The 27,201-nt window shown below is 39.6% G+C and overlaps 1 protein-coding gene across 1 annotated transcript in view; it reads left to right on the top strand.

The window, feature by feature from the left end:
• Nucleotides 1-27,201, top strand: part of Pkhd1 (PKHD1 ciliary IPT domain containing fibrocystin/polyductin) — a 428,039-nt gene that overhangs the window by 145,940 nt on the left and 254,898 nt on the right. Inside the window, exon 36 of the mRNA XM_057751507.1 lies at nt 14,069-14,281. Within this exon, the coding sequence (XP_057607490.1) occupies nt 14,069-14,281 (213 nt within the window). The remainder of the gene's footprint in view (nt 1-14,068; nt 14,282-27,201) is intronic.

Below are 27,201 nucleotides of genomic sequence, written 5' to 3'. Positions count from 1 at the left end.
ATGTGGCAGAGCATAAATAAGGAATATGGGTTAATTTAAAGTGTAAGAGCTAGTTACTAATAAGCCTGAGCTATCATCCGAGCATTTATAACTAATATAAGCCTTAATGTGTTTATTTGGGAGCTGCTGGTAGGACAGAAACTTCTGTCTACAAATGTTTTGCTTTGAGACAGGGTCTCTAAGAAGCTTGGAGCTCACAAAAGAGCTAGACTGACTCGTTAGTAACTCTTAGAGATTTGCCTGTCTCTGCTTCCCCAGTTCTGACTTTACAAGCTTACCACTGTGGTCAGTTTTATTGTTTTGTTTTATTTTAATGTGGATTCTTGGGATTGAGTTCAGATACTCTTACTTGTTAGGCAAGCATTTTAACACTTAAGGTTTCTCCAGCCCTTGACTTTCTCCACCACACTTGTGTGTGTGTGTGTGTGTGTGCATACACTATAGCATGCATATGGATATCAGAGAACAACCTCAGGTGTTGATCCTAGCCTTCTACCTTGTTTGAAACAGAGTCCCTCATGGTTTGATGCTGCATAGGCCAAGCTACCTGGTCTACAAGGTTCTAGGGATTCTCTTGTTTCCATCTTTTATTTTACCATAAGAATACTGTGTTGCCAGACCTAGAAAGACAAATATAATATATATTCACTCATAAGTGGCTTTTAGACATAAAGCAGCCCTAGAGAAACCAGACAACAAAGAGTACCCTAACAGAGACAAACATGGAGATATAAAAGAAGGTGAAAAAGACAAACTCTCCTAAGTAAATTGGGAGCATGGAGGTCATGGGAAAGGGTAGAAAGGGAGAGGGGAAGAATGGAGGGAAGCGAAGAAAAATGTATAGCTCAATAAAAACACACAAAAAAAGGAAAAAAAAGGAATAATGATTGCAGATGGGTACTGCCATGTCTGACTTTATGTGGGTTCCGTGAGTCTGACCTCAATTACTCATGCTTATACAGCGATGATTTTACCCATCAAAGCATCTCCATAGCCCCAATTATTTATAAATATAACATCAATTTTTTATTTCTTTGACAGTTGTGGAAAAGTATACAGTTGTAGGCTATAGGTTAAGGATAGCAGGAGCCAGAATTGGTGATGTTTATCCTGACTGAAAGTACCCATGGGCTTCTGGGAAAGTAGATGCCCAGATAATTGCTGAGTGAATGAATGAACTAATAACTGAGTTTCTTAAGTGAGAAGACAGGTTAATGTTGGTTGTGAGTTTTCTATAGCTGGCATCCTTCCTGGTACCCTCACATGTTACTGGATTCACCCAGACAGTGACCAATTTCATTTGCTATTTGTGTATCAGGACATCAGAGACAAAAGCTTTTTTATGTGAGGGACACTTGCCTCTGAAGCCTGTTATTTTTTTTTTTTCCGATCTGACAATGGCTTACATTATTTACTTCCAGAGAACCGTCCCAGACACACTTGATTAGCCATAAATGAAAGATAATCCGTTGCTGTGAGAAAGGACATGCTTTCAAAAGATAGGCAGACAGACAGATAGATAGATAGATGCTTAATAATTTACAGTTTATGTCTTGACAACTTGGATACTGTAATATGAAAAATGCTGCTGAAAAGGTCCAGTCCATTCCTAGAACAGCATTTTCAGTAATGAAAGATAAATGTCTCGAACTTTCTTACTTAAACCCCTCACTGGCTTTCCATTAGCCCTTAATTTCCAATCCAAACCTAATATGGCTTACAGGGTCCTTCAGGACTTGGCCTCTCCTTACCTTTCTGTCTCATTTGTTGATTAATGATCCCTAGATTCTATTCATCCTGACAAGAAAGGGAGCTAGAAGTTTGGACTTCTTATGTAACTAAGATTCTTGGGCTATGAGAACTATGAGACCAAACATTCTTTATTATTGTTGTTTATTATGCCCTGTGCAATATTCACAGGGCCAGATAAATGTAGACATTCCAACCCAAGGAAGCTAATGGCATCCTCAAAATTGCTATACAGAATAACTTTGCCTTGATTTCTAATAGAGCAATGTTATAACCAAATCGGAGAACTGTATCTAGAAGTCATTTAAAGACTAGAATTGCTCAGACGTGTGGTGGTGTGAAGGAAAAGGAAGATTGAATGCATTTGGCAGGTATGACTACTATCCGTTTGGGGCAGAATTTCAGGGAAAAGATGGAGTTTTATTTTTGTGTTTGTTTCCTTTTGCGATTGCTTCCTTTGTGAGGACTTCTGTGACTTTAGGAACCCATGCAGTAACTGAGACCTTGAGACTTACACATAGGAAGCGCTGTGAGTAGGGATATGGCGGGCTTCTGACAGAAAGGGAGTCAGTTTAGTTAAATAATTGGCAACAGTACCTGGAATGACAGGCATTTATTTATATTAATGTTTCAGTTCTTTTAAATATTTACATGTAGTTCCAAAAATATGTTTAAACTTATAATTAGAGTAGAATTGATTCAGAAAGAACAAGTAAAAGTCTAAGTGAATTATAGCATTTACCTCCCTGTTCAGTTATCTGTAAAACAAGTCAGTTCACTACATCAGGTTATTGTCATTACCTGAAACAGTTCAACTCCACAAAGAAAGCAATTGAAAAGGATACAGAGACCATATGTTTTTACATATTTATTTCCATACCTTGGAGAAGGCCTGGGAAATAACAGGAAATACTTATTGAATGAGAAAGAGACTTCATCCATAATTCCAAGTTTGCATTTATTTCTCTGCCTGTTTTAGATGAGAGCAAGATTATGGACACCCAAAGCTATGGCATAACTTACCTGTAATAGTAAGGAACACCTACAGTTATTAGCATCTGGTACTCAGTCCATAGCATCTAAGCGTAGAGTCACTACCACCACCAACACATCTATGTTTTAAGATATTCATTCAGGTCACACTGATACATGATCAGGGTTGAGAAAGAGGCTAAAACCATAAAGGTAGCCCATCAGGATGTCAGCAACAAAAGGCAATTAAAAGAACTATTTCTCTTCTCTCAGTGACCATTTGACTTGTATGAAGAGCAGTAGAAACTCTACTGAATGGACTTCTCCCGAGTGTAGCATTTTAGGTTGGTTGCAGTTCTTTATCCTGTTGGGAACATCTAAACTGATCAAGACTATTTCTTCCAGCTGCTATTGTTTGTGACTGGGAGTCAATGGTTTTATTTCAGATACGTTTTCCCCTTCTGTGCTGTCCATATCACTGCAACACAAGGCTAATTAAAGGATTGGTATGTGGTATCCACTCCTGGGAGGTGTATAATTCTCTTCTGGCATCCCGAGAACCATTTTTGCAAACACTTTCAGTTCATATTTTCTTTTTTTAATCAGGCAGAGACATTACAATTAAAATACCGTTAAAGTGATTCTGGCAAGTCTTGCAATAAGCATGTTTTTTAATTAAAGAAAGAACAGGGGCATGCATAAGCAGCATCAGCTAAAGGGGAAATTTTCAGCCGATATCTACTTTAATTGAAAGGGAAAAGAAAAGGAGAAGAGATGCAGCAGCCTTTGCTTGCTTGCTGGTGTGTAAGTGGCTTCATCCCAGGTTGCTAAGCTTAGGTGTTCTGTGCTTGATTAATTAGTAACCAGCCAAAGAGTCCATTGCTTTTGCCCCTTATCCTTAAAGCCTGATTTATGCCTCACATTCTCCATGAATATGTGAGGACTCCGACTTCTATTTCCTGAGCTGCTAGTGGATAGGATTATGGAGCGTGGACTGAGCTCTTGGGGGCTCTCGTTTGCCAGCCAAATTGATTTTCCGCCTCTCTGGCCGGGGACAAGCCCACCTCGAAGGCTTCCCAGGCTCTGCTCCAGTGGATCAGGCACGAGTCTAATCTGGATCTTGCCAACAAAGGAAACCGTGTGGCGTGCATCCCATCATGATGCACGCTTCGGGCTGTGGCCGCCTTGCCTAACGCTCCTCTCTCCTGTTCTTCCTGACCTCCTCGTAGCTTCCATCCTCAAAGCAGCACAGTACAGTGAGTATAGTGTCGTAGCCCGCAACTTCCCACACTGCAGCTAGCACCCCCTTATCAAGGCAGAGTACTATCTACACACCCTAAATGTGTAGTCACCTGTCATTCTCTAGAAGTGCTAATCCACAGACGCCCCTGACTATCCATTTGATGAGTCAACAGTTGAAAAGGTGTGATATATAGGCTTCTCAATTATTTACAAAAAATATTCTGAATGAAGGTTAGTCATTGTAAGTAAATAAATTGGGTAGTTTTCCTCTCCCGATTCACGTCGTTCAAGGTTTGAGAAGACAGATGATCTAGTTTGGCGACAGACATCATCTAATTAATGGGGGACCTCGGATCCTTTTTTGAGTCTTGCATCAGTCTCAGTCTCCTCTGCAGGTTGACTCTTGAGTTCATTATTTATTTCGTTTCTCCCCAATACTCACCTCTTCACCAAAAATGCTATCACTGTGAACCGTTACTCTCTTAATCCTGCTAAAATACGGCATATAACATTTGGCATCCACATCACCATCTTCACAGCTCTTAAAACATTCCCCAGAGTCCATGCATTTGCAACCTTCTGATTACTCGAATCTATTTAAATCTTATTATTCTAGGTTTTATGTGGGTATATGATAAACCTTCCCCCTCTGTCCTTTTGCCCCCCTTTTCTGTTTTCAGTCTACTTAGCTTCTGGGAGAGACTTCATTTACTTCCAGAGCTTAAAGTTGTATTTATTCAACAATACTATTTCCTATGGCCCAGGTACTGTTGTAGGCACAGAGACTAGGGCTGTGGATGAAGCTAGTAAAAAAATTTTCCTCTTATGGAGTTTACTTTTATAAGGAAAGAAGCAAATAAGGAAGTGAATTATGTTTTTTATTATACTTCCTACTTCCACAGAACAAAATTCAGCCTGGTTTGAGATGGGCAGGAACCCATTACTGAGGAGGAAGGGTCACTAGGGGACTCTGGACACATCATGGGTAAACGCTTCAAGATGGGAGGAGGAGGCAAATGGTCAATGCAACAGGAACACATAGTCAAGAAGGGAGTAACAGGAGCCTGAGCCAGAGAAGACTGATGTAGAAGGGTCTAGAAAGCTTTGAGAGTAATGGGGATGAGTGTAGGATTTTAACATAAACGTGGATCATATGGTTTCCATTAAGAGGACAAGCTCGCCGGTGGAGGCAGAGGCAGGCGGATCTCTGTGAGTTCAAGGCCAGCCTGGTCTATAAGAGCTAGTTCCAGGACAGGAACCAAAAGCTACGGAAAAACCCTGTCTCAAAAAATAAAAAAAAAAAAAAAAAAAAAAGGACAAGCTCTTCCAATATTACTTCAAGACTGAGACAAAAGTGACCTAGACTTTAGGAATGTATATCCAGGTAGTGAGAAATAGCTGGACTAGGAGGGTAATTTAAAGAGGCGATGTATAAAATTTCCTGAGGGGTTGGTTGTGGGGAAAGAATGAAAGTTGAGTCTAGTGTTGTGGGACTCAGCAACCGGATAGGATTAACTAGATTTCTGAGGTAAGGGGAGTTTGGGTTTTGAATTGTTGAGTTTAAAAAATAATTGGACATTCAAGTAGAGATATTGAAAATAAAGATGGGTATATAAATTGAGTTGAAGGCCAAGATTGTTAGGCTTGGAGATCAATGTTTGGGAATTATCTACAACTAGATACATTGATTTTTTTTTAACCCTTGAGTTAAAAGGTGACAAAGAAGGTGGTGTACATACGATGCTAAGAAAAGTGGCCAGAGGGCTGGGTCTTGGGACACATGAAGTGTCGTAGGTTGGGATGACCAGAGAAATCAACTACCAGGGATATAGATGCCTGGGAAGCAGGAGGAAGCCCAGTGTAGTGGTGCTTTAAAGCCAGCACCTGGGAGGCAGAGGCAGGTGGATCACTGTGAGTTCAAGGCCAGTCTTGTCTACACAGTGAGTTCCTGGACAGTCAAGACTACATTAGAAGAGAAGTAAAGGAAGAAGGAAGGAGGAGGAAAACCAGGACCAGGCAGTACTCGGCAGGCGAGGGGAAGGAGTTCCAGGACATAGTAAATTACAAGGTAATCAAAGATTGAGACCGATATGAATGAAATTTGTGACCTAGACAGCAACAATATGGTAGAGCATCAAAGCGAAGGTCCAGCTGGGGGTGGGGATTACACAAGAGAAAGAAATGGAAGAACTGAAGATAAGGAAAGTCAGCTCTTTCAAAGACTATTGGTTTTAGTAAAAATAAGTTAAAATTTTTTTCTTGTAAGGAAGTCATCTTTAAAGCTGTGTATCTGTTTTCCTTATAAAACAAAGCAAATGATTTTGTGGTTATTACAGACGATGATTGATTATACAGTTAGCCAAAAGTTTGTTTTAGTGTTCCTTTTTTTTTCTTCAAACGTCAGCTAGCTGCTAAAAGTCTCTTTTACTTCCCCTTCAAAGAAATAAGAGAGGTTTGGTGGAAATGAGTGGTTACATGTAAAAGATGTGTTCGTTTATGTATTTAGAGAGGAAGCAACTGTAATGATGGTTGATTGATTTTTATAAAATTACCCAAGACCGCTTGTGAAGATACAGTCCGCTTTCATTGAAGTCATAACAAGCAATTTTAGAGTTGTACCAAAAGGCTGATTTCAGCCCCGCTCTTTATTTTAGCTCTAAGAAATGGGGACAGACTCTGTAAAGTAGAGACATAACATCCTCCTACTGCCCTCCTGTGTTCAAGTCGCCTTCCCGTGAAGCAGCCCATTCTAGATTGATTGCAAGCTGATTCTGTGAGGATGGAAATTCTGTGGCCTTGCACAGGCTTAGAGAAAGTATCAACCTTAGGTTCTTTCCACAGGAAGGCTTTCTCTTTGGGTGCCACAGAATTATTTTATATAAAAAGAGCTGAATTCCTTAGCAAACTTCTTCCATTGTGTATCTTTCTGTTCGCTGCTACTGTTGAAGCAAGGGGATGCTTTTTTAGCAGTATTTATGATGTTGTGTTCATTATTTCATCTAGTCTTAGCACTTTCAACACAAAGCAGTTCTTTCTTTGGACCAAACGCTTCTCCCTTCATTAGCACGCTTATTAGGTCCCGTCAGTAAATGATGTTTACTGATGTTTCAAAATCTCTACCAATTTGTTTCAATGTGTTTAAAACTGTGCTTAATCTTATAACGGGAGGAGCCCGGCTTATGTATTTAGCCACTAATCCTTGTAATCTGTTAGATATCCCTTTTGGAAAGAGGGGAGGATATCTCTATTAACAAAATAAAAATAAACCAAGTAGAAACAGGCTACAGGCAAACTTACTTAGGTTAACATGTTTTCACTTAAATACAGCTCTGAGAACAACTTCACTTAATTAAAATGTTGCCAGGAAATGTTTGTGGAAAGAGGTAAAATACTGGAGTTGTTTTCGAGTAGCCCTGGGTTCTAATTCTGAGCTTTTACTTCTCTTAGTTAAAAGAAAAGCAAGCTTCTCTAAGCCTATTTCACTATGTGAAACACAGAAAGGGGTGGTTATTTCAGGAGCTAATTTTCAAAGGTTATTACAAATAAACTGCCCAATGAGTTTGGCCTATAGTAGGTATTTAATAAATATCTGCTACTTCTTTTTTTTTTTTTAATTCTTTGCTTTTGGAGTAAGTAAGTTGTGCTAGAACACATTTTTTATTATAAAATACATGGGAAAAATAATAAAACCTGACCCTAAATGTAATCAAATGATTTCTACAGTCTTATTTGAAGGGTGATTCTAAATGAACTATACCACAGTTAATCTCAGAAAAACCTGGATTCTTGTCATCATTAGTATCAAATGAACGTATACACACATTCTTAAAAGATGATTAAAAATTTGTTCTCTATAGGAGTTTCCTGGCTTAACCTAGTGTTTGACTGTGGGTTTTTGCATCTGCTCTTATTAGGTGCTGCAGGCTGCCTCTCTGATGATATTTGATCTAGGCACCCTCTATGAGTATGACAGAATATCATTCGGAATCATTTCATTGACTTGGTTTTTTTTGCCAGTTCCATTTGGTTCTATCCTGGGCTGACCAGCTTCTGGTTCTTGGCCATCATGAAATGTCAGGTGTGTGGGCCCCAAGTTGGAGCAGTCATTGGTAGGCCACTCCCACTGGCCACTCCCACTGGCCTTACCCACAAATCCTGCTTCCTCATTACTCCAGCCTGTTTTGCAGGCAGGACACATGGTAGGTCGAGGTTTTTGACTGTGTTGATGATGCAGTCTCACATCTGGGAGCCTTATCTGGTTCTATAGGATGTCCGGTTTTAGCTCTGTATCCCCCAAACTAGGAGACTTTGCTAAAGTCATTCCCATAGATTCCAGGGAGTTTCCACTGCATTAGGTTTCTACATCTCCCACCCCCAAGTTTACCCTGCCCCCCCCCAATTCCAGTCATCTCTCCTAGTACTCTTTCTTTTCATTCACTGTTTTTCCTTGAACCCCCTCCCTGTTTCCATTCCCACGCACCCGAATCCAGTGAAAAATCTTTTCTATTTCCCTTTCCCAGGGGGATCCAGTCATGACCTCTTGAGCCTTCCTTGTTACTTAGCTTCCCTCTGTCTGTGGATTACAGTGTGAGTAACCTTTAATTAACAGCTAATATCCACTTATGAGTGAGTACACATCATGGTTGTCTTCTGGGTCTGGGTTATTTTCATTATCTGTACAAATGTACAACATTTTCATTATCCATTCTTCAGCTGAGGGACATCTAAGTTGTTTCCAGGTGATGGCTATTATGAAGAAAGCGGATACAAACATAGTTGAACAAGTGTCTTTGTGGTAGGATTGTACATCCTTTGGGTATATGCTAGTTTAAAAGAAAATACCCTCAAAGGGAATGGCGCTAATGGGAGGTGTGGTCTTGATGGAGTAGGTGTGGTTTTGTTATAGGAATTGTGTCACTGTGGAGGTGGGCTTTGAGGTTTCATATATGCTCAATCCATGCACAGAGAGATTAAACACTTCTTGTTGCCAGCAAGTCAAGTGTAAGACACTCAGCTACTTCTCCAGCGCCATGTCTCTATAGGAGTGACATACCATGATGATAATGGACTAAATTTCTGAAAATGTAAGTCACTCCAATTAAATTTTTTTTTATAATAGTTGCTGTGTTTATGGCATCTCTTCACATCAATGAAAAGCCGAATTAAGACAATGCCCAAGAGTGGTATAGCTATGTCTTGAGGTAGATCAAGTACCAATTTCCTAAGGAACTGCCAAATTGATTTCCTAGTGGCTGTACAAGTTGGCTCTCACACCAGCAATGTAGAAGTGTTCCTCCTGCCCCATATCCTTGCCAGCATGAGCAGTCACTTATATTTATGATCTTAGCCAGCCTGACAGGTGTAAGATGGAATCTCAAAGTAGTTTTGATTTGCATTTCCCTGATGGCTAAGGATGTTGAACATGTGTCTCAGCCATTGAGATTCCTCTATTGAGAATTCTGTTTAGGTCTGGACCTCATTGTTAATAGGATTATTTGGTTTGTTGATGTCTAGTTTCTTGAATTCATTACATAGTTTAGATATCAGCTCTCTGTCAGATGTGGAGTTGGTGGAAATACTTTCCCATTCTGTAGTCTGCCATTTTGCCCTGTCAACGGTGTCATTTTGCCTTCCCCCAACGTTTTAATATCATGAGTTGCTGTCTATTGATTGGAACTAGAGGGGATCAAGGACACCATGAAAACACAGCCCACAGAATCAACTAAGCAGGGTTCATGGATACTGAAGAGATAATCACAGATCCTGTATGAGTCTGAGCATAATTTGGTGTTCCTGTGGGACTCCTAACTGCGGGAGTATGGGTATTGCCGATCCTTTGCTGTGCTTGAGACTCTTTTCCTCCTTTTTTGTTGCCCCCTTCACCCTTGATATGAGGGTTTGTGTTTAACCTTATTGTAATTTGTTATGCCATGTTCAGTTAATATCCCTGGGAGTCTCTCCCTCTCTCTCTCTCTCTATTTGAAAGGAAACAGGAGGAGTGGATCTAGGAGGAGGGAAGTTTGGGGTTTGGGAGGAGTGGAGGTAGTGTGGTCTGAATATAACATATGTAAAGAATAAAAATTAAAAAAATCTGCCATCTATTCATCACTGAACAAAATAATAGGCTTTCTTGAGTCAATTTCATGGATACTTCTGATGTACTTGCATCACATCCAGGCCTTCCTAAGCCCTCTTTTCATATTCCTTTCACCTTCCCACCAGACTCCATCCTCTTTCCAAATCTGACTACATTATTATTTGGTAGATTTTGGATATGAATGGTGGAGGAAGAAGTCTTAGAGGAAACAAAAGGATATTACAATAACACATAGTCACAAGACCAAGTCATGAGATCTCATAAATGGGTCACAAATTTGGGAGCCATCCAGTTCAGTTTAGTTATAGGTGAGAATATATACTGAGAGGAGGTATGCTTTTAAAGTAGCATATTTTAAAGCCACAGATCATAATGGGAGAAGATGACTGACAAGACTAGATGACAAGAAAAAGATATACACCAACAAACAGCAGCAAAAAGTGATCAATAAAATAAACCTGATATCCTGACAGGTCTCATCTCCTGTATGGTCTACTAATACCAAGTGAGTATATTCTTGCTTTAATTAAGGTTGATCTACTATATCAAACTCTACTTGCTGAGGCTCCTTATGCATTTAGTTGCAATCATTTCAATGAGAATGTAAGAACCAAGGGATGTTATATGGTCCTTATAGTTGGGTATCAAATTTTCTAGAGTTAAAAGGATCTAGCGGGTGCATGGTTCTCCCCTCTACTTTGCAATTGAGAAAACTGAACTGTTCCTAATTAATGAAACTGTAGGTTCTACTGAGGGTCAATCAGATGCATGTAACAGGACTGGATGACCTTCAATATTTGCTCATCAAGGTCAGTTCTGATTCACTGACTATTTACAGAGGGAAGTCCTGCCATGCAATTTGTGGTCCCTCAGTCAAATGTAATTAGTGAGGAGATGAGTGATGTGAGTAAAAAATTTTTAGTTGATGCCATTATATGAAATGCATCACAGGGTTCATTTCTTCTTTTTTGTTCACAATGGAGTTCAGATTCATTATTAACATTTCTAGTGTGATGACGATGACTGGAAAAATTAATATCATGATTGCAATGGGTCTTTTAGAAGCTTGGTAAGCAGAGGGCTACTGTTCTTCAGCACCAGATCCAGGGATTCCCAAAGGGGAGATTCTTTGCTTTTAAGACAGTTTTTTTTTCTGTCTTGTATGGTCTACACAGGATATAGATTGGTGTGGGATGTCCTCCTGTATGTCTGAATATATTTCATTACTGTTGGTTAATAAAGAAGCTGATTTGACCATATCCAGGCAGAGTGGAACCAGGCAGGAAATCCAAGCAAAGATACAGGGAAAAAGAAGGGGGAGTCTGAGAGATGCCAGCAACTACTGGAAAAGCAAGATGTGAAGTACTGCCACAGTCAAGTGACAATACACAGATTGATAGAAATGGGTTCATTTAAGAAGTAAAAGCTAGTTAGTAATAAGCCTGAGACATTGACCAAAAAGTTTTAATTAATATTAAGCCTCAGAGTGGATATTTGGGAACTGGAGGGTGGGAGAGAAACCTCCAGTTGCAATAGTTCAAGAGAGAAGTCAATACTAACAGCCGTGAGCCATGGTTAGGTAGTGTTGAGGCCATTTTCTAAAGTGAGTGGACATTAGCAGTAGTTGGGGAATGAAGGTGGGAAGTATAAAGCAACAGACACTTGCAATGAGTGGCCATCAGTATGAGCCTTACTTTAATGAATTTCATCTTAATTCTCCAGATAAACTCCCTTGAATACTATATAAAATGATGAATTAGATGCCTAGGCCAAGCGTGTCTAAAGTATTTCTGAACAGAAGAAGAGTAAGAGTTCTTGTCCATGTAGACATCTTATGACTGTTACTGATGATGGCGTGTGGATTGGGATTTGGGACTGAAGACTAGAAAGTGTGATGATGATAGCCAAAATGCTGGAGAGAAAAATCAGAGAAATAGTCTCTGCATTTGACAGCTGCTCAAACATTTCTTGATCATTATCTCTGCATTAAGATGAAGGCGAAGAAAAATAACGACAGCATCTTAGCTCTTTCCGTTTCTCCTTTCCTTCATTGTTAACTACCTCCAGTTGTTGTTTCTGGAAAGCAACAACTTAAATGCATGAATTAGTGTACTGAATTCAAGACAAAGTTTAGCTAGTGAAAAGTCTTTGTTGTGTACAACCCCTCGCCAACATCTCCCTTGTAAAAGCAGGATCTTCCCTTTGAGACATTTCTAACATCTTTCTCTCTCTACATTTATTTTTTGCTCTAATTTACTATGATAATGTCTAACATCTCAAATAGAAATATACTATCTTTTTGGAGAAAATTGAAGTAAGTATATCTTCAAATTTGCATCAGATTGTCTAAAAAGATATACCTTTATACTTATTTACTTAACAATTATATACTGAGTGCAGTTATCTATCAGCTGCTGCTGTAGCCCTTACGTACTTCGAATGAACAAAATTGGTCATTGCTTCCATAAAGAGTGCATTCTGCAGTAGGATCAAAACCCAGTGCCATTGTCCTTGGCTTCTCAGTCAGCCCTCCTTGTCAGCCACGTGACTGCTCTTTGGACTGGAGAAGGAGGGGGAGGGGAGTGAGGGAGGGGGAGGGAAATGGGAGGAGGTGGAAATTTTTAAGTAAAAATAAATAAATAAAAAAAAGATCAGAAATAAAAAAAAGAGTGCATTCTGGCATAGAAGAGAAAATAAAGACACAAATAGATAATATGTCTTTCAATTGCTACAAAAAAAAAACCCCTCACATGGTACTTGTAAGCAAAGAAAGTGTTTACCGATGTTAGAAATCTTGTTTGAGAATGTAGAGTCAAGGGCTGTCATACAGCACTTGCCTAGCATGTACAACGTCCAACAACAAATGGATATCTCCAACACCAAAACAAATGAACAAACAAGTAAAAACAATATCAACAAAAACATAAAGCCTAAAGCCAGACCATAAGATTTAGCAGACAGGCCAATATGTTTGAAGCATGAATTAGTCAGCTTTTGTTAGTATAATAAGATACTTGAGGCCAGATACTTTGTAAAGAAAATTGCTTTATTTCAGCTGACATGGCCACAGAGCACTGAAAAAGCTTTTGCAAATTTTCCTTCCCTTCTTTTGCATTATTTTATTGTAGGAATATGTTTATATCTCTTTCTATGAACTCTCTCTCCCTCACCCTATAAAGCAACCAGGACTCAATCAAGGCTCTCTAATCTCTGATCTTATCTCATCACTTTCAAAAGTCTCCACCTCCAAACACGGAAACAAATCATAATCAAGGCTTTTGGAGCAGAGGAGGTGGGCAGGTGGTGGGCTCAGGAGCTGGAACTCTCCTGAGAATTTAGGAATTTTTGAACATCACCAATGAAATTAATGAGATCTAAAATGCCCCCTCCCCTTTGCTCTGCATACCTCTCAAAGCTTCAGTCTTGACCTAACGTACGACATGACATGGAGTCTTGATTGATAGGCCACTCACCTACATCCAGTGAGGAAGAACTTTGAAATTAAGGTCTGTTGACAAAAGCAAGTGTGGAGGATACTGGATAACTAGCATCCCACAAAATGCAAGGTGTTAGCTCACTGCTTCCTTTTATTGTATTTTTTTTTTGCCTTTAGCCAATTTTCCTCTAGCCTTGTCTCCTATGCATTGACTTTGTCATATGCTTAATTTTATAACCAAGTTTAATCTATTGTAACCTGTAAAGTCAGTGACCTCCTCAACCATTTCCTTAGCCAATTCTGTGTTGCTGGGATATTTAGATTGTTGCACAAAATAAATTATTAAAGCTGCAGCAAATAGTAATATATTAGGAGAACTGGCTTAAAGATAAAATGTTTTCATCCTTGGGTGTCTGGCCTACCTTATGATGCTTCTAGAATACAGTTCACTGTATATTAAGTCCAACTCCCAGAAGTATAGAAACAAAAACTATTTCATCACATGTTCCAACTGCCAAAACAGGGCGAGCCTCCTTCTCCTGAAGACTGACCACTTGCTCTTTGTTTGCCAGGTGGCAAGCTGATTTTCATGGAACCAGGACCCATTGAGCTCAGAGCCCACTCCATCCTTATTACAGATGGGGGCGAGCTCCATATTGGCTCCGAGGACAAGCCTTTCCAAGGCAAAGCTCAGCTCAAACTCTATGGAAGTTCCCACTCTACCCTCTTCTTTCCCTATGGAGTGAAGTTCCTGGCGGTGAGGAATGGAACCCTTTCCCTGCATGGTAAGTAGTAGATAACTCACAAAAGAAGCAGAAATGGCATTGTTTCTAGCAAATATGTGGGCAAGGAACATGGATTAAATTATTTAAAAAGCCCAAGAATTTGTTGCTGAGACAGCGGGTCAATTAATGCATAGCATTATTTCCTTAAATAACATATCTAATTATTACTCTCTGTGTCAGACTGTGCTATGGTCACGGTTCTAATGGACTGGATAACTTTGCTCACCTTCAGATGGCTTTGCCTTTCGGAGTCATTTTCCCTGTCCCGTTGAGGGTGAGCTTAGCCACAGCCATCCTCTGGTTTGATGATTACGAGCAAAAAGATTACACTTCATGCAAAAGTAGAGGATTTACAAGCTATTGTGATTCTTTATCCATTTGTCTCTTGTCTGTCTTCCACTTGAGAATAGCCTGTCACAGGTAGGGGAAATTCTTTCAACTTGGGACCCTGCATGAAGACAACATAGGCCAGAGGTGATGACGACAGTGGTGTATGTCAGTGAAGAGTGAAATCTTTTTCAAGAATGTCACTGAGATTGACATTTGGAATGATTGTTGGACTCAATAAAAACTGACTGACAATTATTTAGAAGAAGCTGGTATTTCTCAGCAGGTAATATCCTGACATTACAAACCAAATATGGACAACTCCTCTTTGCAATTGTTCAGCTCTTCCCTTCACTCATCACAACACATGCTGAGCTCAGTTACAATTGTATCTGAAATCCCCCTACAGATGCGGATTTCAAGTTACATGATTTCCCCAGAGAAAACAGTTTCTGTGTCAAGTTTTTCTTGCTTTCTGATCATCTCATTCCATTTTGCAAATTGACTGCTTCTTCCCTTAAGACATAAGCAATTACTAAATGTGTAGGATATTGATAACACCTGGAAAATGTAAGAATTAAATGAGTGTTTTAGCAGATAATTATGTACATTTGTTGTCTGGTCTTGGTTTAATACAGAGCAATATTGTGGTCTCCAGGGCTCGGAGGTGACTCAATAACGTAGTATTTGCATAACATGGGTAAGAACTACAATTTCAGCAACCCCAAACAAAACTAAAGAGAATGAAAGAACCCTAGAATGTGGACCCCAGGTAGCAGCCTGATCTGAAAAGGCCTGACGTCACCAACACCAGCACTTTTGTATTGATATGACAAAATTGTACACACACACACACACACACACACACACACACACACACACTACTCTATGGATTCTTCTTCATCTTACTCTAAGAGGAAGCCAAAAGTTTTCTATAGTATTTTGGCCATGGGCCAGAGAAGTGTTGGAGAAACCATTGAATTTATAATTTTAAATACCAATGACTTATCTGCGATGTGATATGGATGCGAACTTGGAATTCCTGTCACATGTATTCTTACTCTTTTTCTCCTTTCTTCATGGATCTGTCACCTAAGATCCACAACTATCTTTTGCCTTTGTACAGGTTAGCTGTGGTCTCCAAGTGTTTAGTCTGCTGGTCACTTAGGCCACCTCAGTGCTCATAGCTTGACTCCTCTAGAGACTAGAATTCAAATGACGAAAATGAAAACTTGTTCAATGTATTTTCTCTTTTTTATTTTAACTTCCATTTTCAAGTATGAATAATCAGTGGAAAAATTCATAATATACCCTATATGGCTATATTTTAAAAATTCCACGGACTTTATAAATAAGGAAATGTCAAATTAAAGGGAATCCACAGTGGCATAGCCTATGTTCAATATAACACAGCTAAAGCTGAGTAAATACCAATATTAATAATAAGTTTCAAACTTTTGTAAATTAAGAGTAATATCCCTAGTGTGTCTATGTGACTCCTTGACACAGTGAGGTGTGGTTTTCTTTTCTGCTTCTCTTTCCCATTTCGTTTTACCCTCTTCTTTCCTTTTGTATTTCCTTTCCTTTATTTCCTCTATGCCCCTCTTTCTTCCTCCTCCTGCTCATCTTCTCTCACCTCTCTTTTGTTTCAGATCTGCCATCAACATTTCACTCACCCTAAAAGCCCCTCCCACAAGACACATCCCCTAATCTACAAAGCCTGAGCATGGGATGTGGGATGATCCAATCTACACCCTCTCTGATATGATAATTCTATACTTTGTTCATCTGAAATAAAGTCCATGAGAAAAAAGGTTGGCCATCTGGGTGGGAAGATGTCCTTTCCTCACCCATGCATCAGAGCATCAAGTCCCAAGTGTCCTTCATCAATCTCTCTCGCCATCTCTTACCACCTGAGCTCTGGAGTAGCGTCTCCTTCAGGCACAGTGGAGTACCATCGTTAAAATCATTATGTCACTTCATTGGCCTTTTTCCCAGGGCAAAGGTGGGTCTGGTGACGATCAGGGATTAGAACCAAACTAATTTTCTTTTGCTGTCAAATATTCTAAAGGGCGAGCCGCTTGATTTACTGCCTTCCACCCAGAAAGTCCCTAATGAGGCGGCATCCGCTTAGTATTCCAGGAAATCTGTAGTGAGATTCGCCAGCTTTGGTGTATCTCAGAGGACTAATCCAGTGAGAGTTTCTCAGTCTAGCCTCCTGAATCTCATCTTCAGATTCTGATGCAATGGTCACAGCATTGAGGAATCAATCCTCAAATTGAATATGCGTATCAGAGGAAACTTCAGGGGGATTGATTTTGAATCAGTGACTGAACTGAGAGATTCACTGGTGCACTGGACATTGCGGGATTAGGAATAGGCTTAGGTCTGTTGGTTTTCAGTTATGATTTTGAATAAATTAATTTCTATAAAACCAGGCTATAAGATCATAGTCACCATCCTACACTTAGTGCTGATAAGGTGTTTTAGAGCAGTGACAATACAACTCACACTGTTAATTCTTATTGCTTTGCTCATATTCTGCTTATACATTTTTTTCCTTTTCCATAACCACAGGGGATGGAGTGCCAGGTAGCTCATATTAAGAAATGTTGAAGAGACAGCGATTTCTAATTAAAAATGTGACATGTGGACCTCTATCCAACATTTACTCATCTTATTAACTAATAACTTTTTTCATCAGCTAGAGATGACTTAGCCTTGGAGCTCATGAGACAACAACATTCCCAGGTACCTTCTGTTCCATTCCCATCACCCAGTGGGCACCTTTAGATTTTAATCTCTCGTGGTACAGTTGCTTCCTGGCACAGGACAGTCACCACCCTTAGGTGTGGTTACGATGAAATCACAGAAAACAGTCACATGGGCCCTGCGTAGCCAGAAGGCGGACACTGTCTGGCAAATGGAGTCCTTCGCAGGCTTGATATCTAGCGTCTAAGAGTGAGGGGATTGATGGATTCTAATTTAACTCAAGCAAGGGTCATCTAGAAACTTACAACTGGGTCAGCATGTCAGTCATATCGGTCTCCCCAGCACGTCCCTGCTTGTTCCTTCTTCATTACTGCCCTTTGCAACCCCTCTGCTCTAGCTGATTTTCATCAGAGATTAAAATTGCTAGGCAAACGGGCTTTGCTGTTCAGCCGTCACAAGGAAAGCTGGGCTTGAAAGCGCTTTTCATGGCTTTGTTTGGACGCAGAAAAACGACACATATTGGCACTCACACACACATATGCGACAATACCTTTGTCTGTGTATTTGGGAGTGGATCAAGACAAGGTATTTTTCTATTGCAGTAGGAGTGCTGATGGCTTAGTAACTGTCACCCGCCCACCCTGATAAGTTGATATGACCAAAGAGTCCAGGGCTGGAAGTCTGTGGCTTGAGTATTTAGAGGAAATAAAGAAAATCCACTCTCGCCTTTTGCCTTGGCCACACTCTTGCCTTTTGCCTTTGCCTCTGCCAATCCAGTTTCACCACCCAAACTGAGTGCCAATCAGCTGTCACTTTTCAAAGCGGTTGCGTCAGCCTGGGCAACTTGAATTTTTGACAATGTAATTATGGCTCTTGCCTCCACAGTGGGGGGCTGAGCAGGCCAGAGCGGGTTTTATTGATTGTTCAGCAGGGAAATTTATCAATGTCTCCCCTTTCATTTCTGCTTCTTCCCTGAGAAATTTGGCTGACAGATTCTTTGAAGAAAAGCAGTGTTATGGCCTTGACTGGACTTCTGCCTTTGTCCTTCTCAAGGAATTACAAGACAGAGGCATTAAATATAAATGGATATTTCTGAGGAAAACTGCTATGTGGGGCATGATTGAACAAAATCCTAGTGAAACTGTTATGAGTGTAGTCCTTCTCTAGGAATAAAAAAGGAAGGGGATTATTTACATAGCAAATGGCTCATTTTCCTTGTAGAGTTTCCAGAAATCTGTATTTCAGTTCCAAGCTTTGGACAGATCCCGTATTGATGCTGCTGTTGTGGTTGCTAAGGAGGGGAGCTCGATCTTTAAGCACAGTGTAGGACTCATGGAACAGAGCAGAGCAGTGTGTTCCTGGTCAGTGATTTTTCATACTGTGTCCCACAAAAACCACATTTCCTAAGAGAGCCCCCGGGGGCTCCATAAACAGGGGAATATTCGAGGTCAACTAACAAAAGCTTAAGCCGCTGGAGGAATCAATTCAGTGCCTTTATCTCTACTACCTGTTCAAAGTGATATTTCATTAGAAAGAAAAGAAGTTTCGCTGTAAAAATTGTGATTAAACGCTCCATTAAGGGCCCGTGAAGCACTTCAACTCAAGCCTGATAACCGGAGTTTAGTCTCTGGAGCTCATACAAAGGCTACAGGAGAGAACCCACCCCACCAACTGGTCCCTGACTTCCTAGCATGCTGCATGGTGTGTAGACACTCTCTGAGTCACAAGCACACAATAAATTAAAATTTGAAGACCTGAAGGAGCTCTGTTAGGCATTCTTTTAATTATGGAATATGGACCTTTTGGGGTGCCCAGGGCCTCACTCTGCACAACTCCCCATCCCCCAAGGCCTGCTGTACTCTGACTTGCTTTCTGTGAAGTCTGTTCTTTGGTGTAATATAGTATTATTTTTTTATTTCTTCTATTTTTATTTTTATTCTTTGTTTTTGTTTTTAAATCAACAATGCATTTTTAATATTACTGTTCTCTGCCCTACCTCTTCCATCATTTCTCATCCTGTCTCTTTGCCATCCAATACTCCTTCCCTCCACTTCTTTCCCTCTTAAATTTTATGTATGTTTCATTCCCTTGGACTGAAATATAAACTACTATAAAGGCTTAGTACTTTTTTGTGTATAACTTTATTAATATCAAATTGCTTGGTTAAAAAAGAAACAACAAAGAATCCCAGTGTAAATAACTTTAGATGGAAAAGGATTTAAGTCCTCTTGTGATTAAACTGAAGGCTTGGCAAGGAGGAAACTACCCATGAACAGGAGAGCCTCTAGTGCCCTCGATGCCAGGAGGACCCACACTCACCTCTTCCTGCATGCCTTGGCCCCCCTCTCTCCTCGGTTTTCATGAGCTTCTGTTTTCTTTTGCCAAAGAAAGGAGGAGTTCTGTGCTCCTTAAAAAAACAAAACAACAAACAAACAAACAAACCAGGGAGGGCCCATAGCTCTAGAAGTCCTAGTGCCTTGGGTGGGAACCAGGGCATCAAGACATTCTGATTGGCTCAGCTCACTCCACCTTTTCGTTCCTCACTCACTCCCATAGCACTCCTCAGGACCAGGAAAGCAGGGCTATGTGAGACGATGTAATTTTACCTTAATTAGGCAGGCTAGGGAGGTGTGGGCATATCAGATATATATTTATGTGTGTGTATGTGTGTGTGCATGTGCATGCATGTGTATGTGAATGCATGTGTGCAAGGACATGCTTGTGTGAAGTAATGTTTTGGGACTCATTTGTCATAGTCAGTCCTCAAAAGGATTCTGTTACTGAGCAGACAAAACCATAAATGCCTTTTACATTGATTAAACAAAAAAATTGGGGATTTTGATGTATGGTTCATCTTTGAAATCGCAAGGCTCTTGAAATGCAGTGGCAGAAAAATTAAGGTATGATACATTTGGGCCATAATGACCAGTAAACCATAATAGGATCACGAAAGCAAATGTGCCATTGAGTTTCTAATATAAACCTTAAAGCACAGAGGATTATTTGTATGGTTCATATGTATAAATACATATGACATTACTAAAATCTTTTGCTTTAATTCAAAATTTGAAAATTTAAACCCTTCCCCACATCCCAGTGTTGTAAAGTTCTGTTTCCTGTCCTGGAACTAGCTCTTGTAGACCAGGCTGGCCTTGAACTCACAGAGATCTGCCTGCCTCTGCCTCCCGAGCCTGGGATTAAAGGCGTGCGCCACCACCACCTGGCACATTAGAGCTTTTTTTCTTTCCTCTCTCCCCTCTTTTCCCCTCTTCCTCCCCATCTTCTGCTCCTGAAGTGCTAGATTTCCTCACTTCTGTACTAAAGAGACTTTTTACTTTCTCTAGCATTTGTCACCACAGAAATGATCCTCAGCCTCTGTGGTGTATAAATCTCCACAATGGAAGAGATACAGTTTTAGGGTTATCTGGGAGATGAAAACATTCTGGCCAGAACAATATTTTTTCTTCTGATCAGTATCTTCATCCATATCCTGATGAACATTCTTTCTTGTACTTTAACAGAAGCGTCCAGTTGATTTTTCATATTTAAAAGCCAAGTCCTAATTTGTCCAGTTCTAAGTCTTCAGTCTCCTATCCACTTAATATACTTTACTCTTCCTTTAGGCCTCTGGCTCAAGGCACTCAGAGTGGTAGAAACATGGTCCACAGTTTCATTTCCCCCCTTATCTGCATTTTATATTATATTGATGCTGGGCAGGTAGAAGGGGTAAGACATTGATCAGGCTTTTTAATTGAATTCCCTTTTTTGTTGGTTACTCTCTTAGATAATCCTCGATTTAGAAGTCTTACTTGGGTATGCAGTCACTATTTCCCAACTTAGTGTTGCTCTTGGATGTCATAGTGAAGGTTGATTCAAAACCAAACCACTACTTTCAGATCTCACTTGATCTAGAACAATGGTTCTCAACCTTCCTAATGCTGTGACCCTCTAACACAGTTCCACATATCATGGTGATGCCAACCATAGAATTATTTTTGTTGTTACTTAATAACTGTAATTTTGCAACTGTTATGAATTGTAATGTAAATATCTAATATATGACCCTGTGAAATGGTTGTTTAACCTCTAAAAGGGTTATAACCCAAAGATTGAGAAACAGTGATCTAGATGACATTTACAAATCCTTTCTGATGTGGATTCCTTTCTGTATGCTGTGAACCTTTGGTTAATGAATAAAGCTGCTTTGGCCTACTGGCAGAGCGGAATAGAGTAAGGCAGGATTTCCAAGCAGATAGAGGAGGAAAGTAGGCAGAATCAGAGAGAAGCCATGTAGCTGCCGATGGAGAAAGACATCTGCCGGAGCCCCCCAAAACTTTGCAGGTAGGCCATGACCTCGTGATTGATGCATAGATGAATAGAGAAGGGCTAATTTAAGATATAAGAGCTAGCTAGAAATATGTATAAGCTGATACCATTTCTGTGTGATTATTTTGGGAGAACATGCAGCCTCCATCTATACCTTTCATACTAAGATTTCCCTTTCATCAGCCTTTCTCTGCTCTATATTTGCTTTCCTGAGAAGCATGAGCAACTCAAACTTATTGTGCACATCTAGATGGCAAATCTAGGAAATAGAAGATCATTTTTGGGTCTTTCATGTCTTTCCAGTCCATTTCAGAAGCCTATTTTGTTTAATTGAGAATAAAAACTTGACATCACCTTCTACAGAAAAAGGAGATCTAAAGTCAATGACTAACATACCAGGGCTGACAATGCATCTTCACACCTCAGGGTTCAGTTTGAATGGATTTGCTATTTGTGTCCCAGTCCAATCTGGCATATAGGTTTCTCCAAGAATAGCTAAGAATTAGATTAATATCCTTTTAAAAGGTTCCAAGAAGATGTCGACTCCCTAACATTATGGTTCCCATATAACATCCAGCACTTGTTCTCTCTCTCTCTTTTTGTTTAGCTTTTTATATTAGGTTTTATAGGAGTAGAAATTCTGCTCAACTACTTGTTTTAAAAATCACTAGAAGATTGTCAATGGCCTTTAATCCCAGCACTTGGGAGGCAGAGGCAGGTGAATCTCTGTGAGTTTGAGACCAGCCTGGTCTACAAGAGCTAGTTCCAGGACAGGCTCCAAAGCCACAAAGAAACCCTGTCTCAAAAAAAAAAAAAGATCGTCAATGGTTTGAATAGGAGAATCAGTGTTCTTCCCTCTGAATTTTATTGTTTTTGTTAGGGTTGGGAAGCAAGTTAGATAGAAGAAATAATGAAAGATGGGGGGAATTTAAAGTGTAACCATTGCTACCTGTAATCATTTTCTTCTAGTCCTAATGTCTATGCATGCTAGGCAAGAGCACTGTCACTGACCTGGATCATTTGTCATTTTAATTTTAGTTTTGTGACAGATAATGACCAAGTTGCAAAGATTGGATATATAACCGGGTATGGTGGTTTGAATAAATAGCGCTATTATGAGTTGTGGTCTTATTGGAGTAGGGTTGGCTTTGAGGTCTTAGAAGCTTAAGTCAGGCCTAGTGTGGCTCACCATCATTTCTTGCTGCCTACCTATCCAAATGTAGAACTCTCAGCTCCTTCTCCAGCATCCTGTCTTCCTGCCATGATAATAATGGACTAAACCTCCAACAATGGAAGTTAGCCCCACTTAAATGTTTTCCTTTATAAGAGTTGCCATGGTCATGGCGTCATTTCATGGCGATGGAAACCCTAACCAAGACACCTGGGCTGGTCTCAAATTTGTGACCTTCTTGCCTCAGCCTTCCAAACCAGCTGGTTACTGCTGTGTGCCACTTAGGCCTCGCTGTTTCCTAACTGGCCAGCGTGGATACAGCATTGGAGTTATAGTCAGCTGGAATGCTGTGACAGCTCCCAGTTACATGGCCAACAGAAGTGAATTTTCTCAGAGTTCTACCTCAACCTAGAAACTGGGTAGATGGCTAATTTCCTTTCAGGGTTGACAAATACTGTGTCATATGACTTTGAACATGACCAATATCACTAACAAAAAATAAGATGGAAATTTTTCTCTGTTTTGCCCAATAGTGCTTTTTAAAAATTTTACCACTTTTTAAATTTGTATTTTTAAAACTATCTTTTCTCATTTTACATGCCAAATCCATTTCCTACTCCCTCCACTCCTCCTGATCTCTCCACCTCCCCCCACCTCCTCCCAACCCCACCCTCCCCACATCGAATCCTCAGAGTGGCTAAGGTTTCCGAGTCAACAAAGTCTAGCACATTGCTTTGAGGCAGGACCAAAGTACTCCCCCTATCCCGATTATCTAGGCTGAGAAAGGTAATAATGCTTTTAAAAGGTCCTACATACAACTATTTTGTACATAGTGGCAAAAACACCCCTACTGTAGTTTCTCGATAAGACAAGAATAGTGACCTCGGGCCAATGCAAATGGAAGGCTTCCCTAATTTGAAAGTTTAAGCTAACGTACTTTTAAGGTCTTTTGATTTTAAGTGTTTGTATGTAAATTTATATTGCTAATTGGAAATGGGAGTTAGCTTTTCAATAACCTCAGTACAGTGGGAACCCCACTTAGAAACACATTGTAAGGTACTTCAGGTTTCTATATATACTTGGAAGTGTTGGCATTAGTCAGGTCTCTTTTGGTTGGAAGTGACAGAAAACCCAATTCAAACAAAAAATAAGGGCATTCACTGCCTCATCTAGCTGAGAAAACGCGAGCACAGCTGTGCCCAGGTGCTCTGCTGCCATCGTTATGACTGCCTCTCTGCAGCTCTGGGTTGGGCTTTCCCATAAGCTGCCTTCCTTGGCAGTTACTCTCCACTCCCACAGAGGCAGAAACGGGGATCCTATGGCTCTGGATAGAAGACAGCTCCTGGTTCCTAGTGGCTATTTGACCCTTGAGCAAATCTCATTTGTCCCAACGTTACCACTGCACATCACTCTGTTGCCTTCCCTTAGCTCTTAACCTTGCCTGATGAATATATCACGCAGGACTTATTTTTATAGTTGTTTTATTTATTCTACTTCCCCTGTTGGTAATAGAAGTACATCATGTGGACAGGTGATATTCATTATTTTTGTTATTGTTTCTGTTTCTGCTCATGATAGATCCCTATGGCCAAGAATATGGCTAACACTCAAAAAGGACCTTGGTAAATATTTGGTTCCTGAAAAGCTTAATGGGAAGCTTAAGAAAAAGGCTTTGAGGTGACTTTGATGGTGTTTATATCATCTACCACTTGTGTTATTGTCTCTGACAAAGGAAGAGTTACCCTTATTCTCAAGTGGGTCCTTGTTGGAACAATGGTATGGAAAATCATTCAGAACTACATGGCCTGAGGTTGAAAAGGATGGCTTTATAAATAAGGGGTGTCGTTTCTACTATTGTGGATAACATACAGTAAAAATAATAGATTGTCCATCTTTTAAATATTGAAATTCTTTTTTTCCCTGTTTTTAATGATTTTCAATTGCACAAAGCTTTAGCTGGATTACTTGTAGTAATATATTTAAAACTTATTTAATTTGGCTGGGTAAAATTCCAGCAAATTCACTAGGCAAAACTAAAACCCTCAACACAAAGAAAAGAAAATTCAGGATTAAAATATATTGTGATGTTTAAAAATTTGATTGATTATATTTTTCAAGTGGTAATAAAAGGAAAAGGCTAATTTTTAAATAGTTTCAGGCAGAGGGTCCCAGAGCATAGTTCTAGCCTGAACTGCCACTCTTCTGTGTAAATATTTACATATACTTATTTTTTAAATTAAGCTATAATTATATTATTTTCTCCTTTCCTTTCTTTCTCAGACCCCTCCTTATTCTTTGAAATTTATGACCTCTTTTTCTCTAATTGTCATAAGTATAACAATATAAATATATAAACAAATCCTTATGCCATACAATACCACTTGTATATTTATTTGTTTTCAAGGTTTACCACATGGTATTAGATAAACAATTGGTGTGCTCTTCCCTGGAAAAGACCATTTCTCCTGCTTTTAGCATTGTACAATTGTCTGTAGTTCTTTGTCTAGGCTTGTTTTTGTTGTCCATGTTCAGGTCTTGTTTAGGTAGCTATATTGTTGAGACTTCATGGGTATAGCTTCTCTTACAAAAGCATTTAGTAGCATAAAAGTATATCGCATATTGGCATACTAACTTAGCTGCCATTACTCTTACTATGCAAACATTGCTGACTAACTACTTGGTTCTATCATAATTAATTGTTGATTTTTAAATATGATCTAAATGTTATGGAGAAAAGATATGCCAGGTAAGTTGTAAAAATTATTAAAAATGCAAAATAATTTTAAAAAGATTTGGTTCTAATCCAAGAAGAGAATTATCATGGGTCAATGATGTGCCTCAAAACTGTTTGTGTCTGAGCATGAAGGAGACACAAGGAGTTTCTTTTCTTTCTTACCTTTAAAACTGCAAGCAGAACTGGAGACTTCACTGTTTGCAGGATGGTCAGTTCAGCCAAGAAGGAGCAAGTCTACCTTTGGGCTTAAGAGAGCTGGTCTGGGTATCTCTCTGCTTTAGAAAGAAGGTTCTAGAGAGTGACTTCTACGACCCTTCCCTATACCTATGAGGATGAAAGACTAGAATCAAAAGAATAGCAATACCACATCTCTTTCTATAATTGAGGAATTGGAAAGGGGAGGAGAGCCGTGACTGTCACTCAGCAAATGAGGACATCCTTATTTTATGCTACAAGCAGAGTTATTGTTATGTTACAAATATCAGTTATATAGGAGCATATTCGTCATATTCACATTCCAGGGAAGGCAAACTAGGATTGCAGTTCTCAAGTTAGAAATATACTTCCTTCTGAAAATTTAATTATTGGTAGATTAAAATAGCAAAAACAGTATTTGAGTCTTTCCTGTATTTCTAAATTTATTCTTTTTATAATATTCTTCACGGATTTGTAACCCAATGTGGTAATCAGTTTTCTTGGGTACTAAACCATTTCATTACACAGACTGAAAAGTCCCATGGCTAGCCATTAGCAATTGGAGACTAAGAAGAACTGATATGTACAATTCCTTATTCACGTTCAAGAGCAACAGAATCAGGAAAACTGATGGCGTAAGTTATAGCCGAAGAGATGGCAGCTGAATGAGCCAAAGGCTGAGAGCTCATTCTGAGTCTGAAGACAAGATAAGATATAATCAGAGTCTGCATTTATGTATCAAGGAGTTTCCTGGATCTTAACTATCTCTCATTGTGGAAGGCAATTAATTTTATTGAATTGCCCAATTTTGATTTTAATCTTACCTAGAAAATACCTTCACAGATACTCCCAGAATAGTATTTGACTGATGTCTGGGTACTCTGTAGTTCAAACAAGTTAAAATATAAAGTTATACATTACCGTCACCAATCTGTACCGCACTTTCGACAAGTGGCTTTCTATTATATTATGGACTGCAGTCAAGGAAGACCCCTGGTGTGGCAGAATGACTCCTATTTTTCCCCAATGAGCTAAATTTTGCTTAGAAATTGAGTACTTAAAATTGGAAGCATGGGGACCATGGGAGAGGGCTGCAGGGGAGGGGAGAGGAAAGGAGGGAAGCAGCAAAAATTATAGCCCAATAAAATCAATAAGAAAAAAAGCCATGTACATTCCTGGCTTACCTCACTCAGGATAGTGTTTTCTATTTCTGTCCATTTGCATGCAAAATTCAAGAAGTCATTGTTTTTTACTGCTGAGTAGTACTCTAATATGTATATATTCCACACTTTCTTCAAGCATTCTTCCATTGAAGGGCATCTAGGTTGTTTCCAGGTTCTGGCTATTACAAACAATGCTGCTATGAACATAGTTGAGCATATACTTTTGTTGTATGATAAGGCATCTCTTGGGTATATTCCCAAGAGTGGTATTGCTGGGTCCAGAGGTAGGTTG

This window comes from Chionomys nivalis, chromosome 19 (assembly GCF_950005125.1).
Source record: "Chionomys nivalis chromosome 19, mChiNiv1.1, whole genome shotgun sequence".
NCBI classification, from domain to species: Eukaryota; Metazoa; Chordata; class Mammalia; order Rodentia; family Cricetidae; genus Chionomys; species Chionomys nivalis.
The sequence above is the reverse complement of the archived record's forward strand: the minus strand, read 5'-3'. Positions and strand labels throughout refer to the sequence as shown.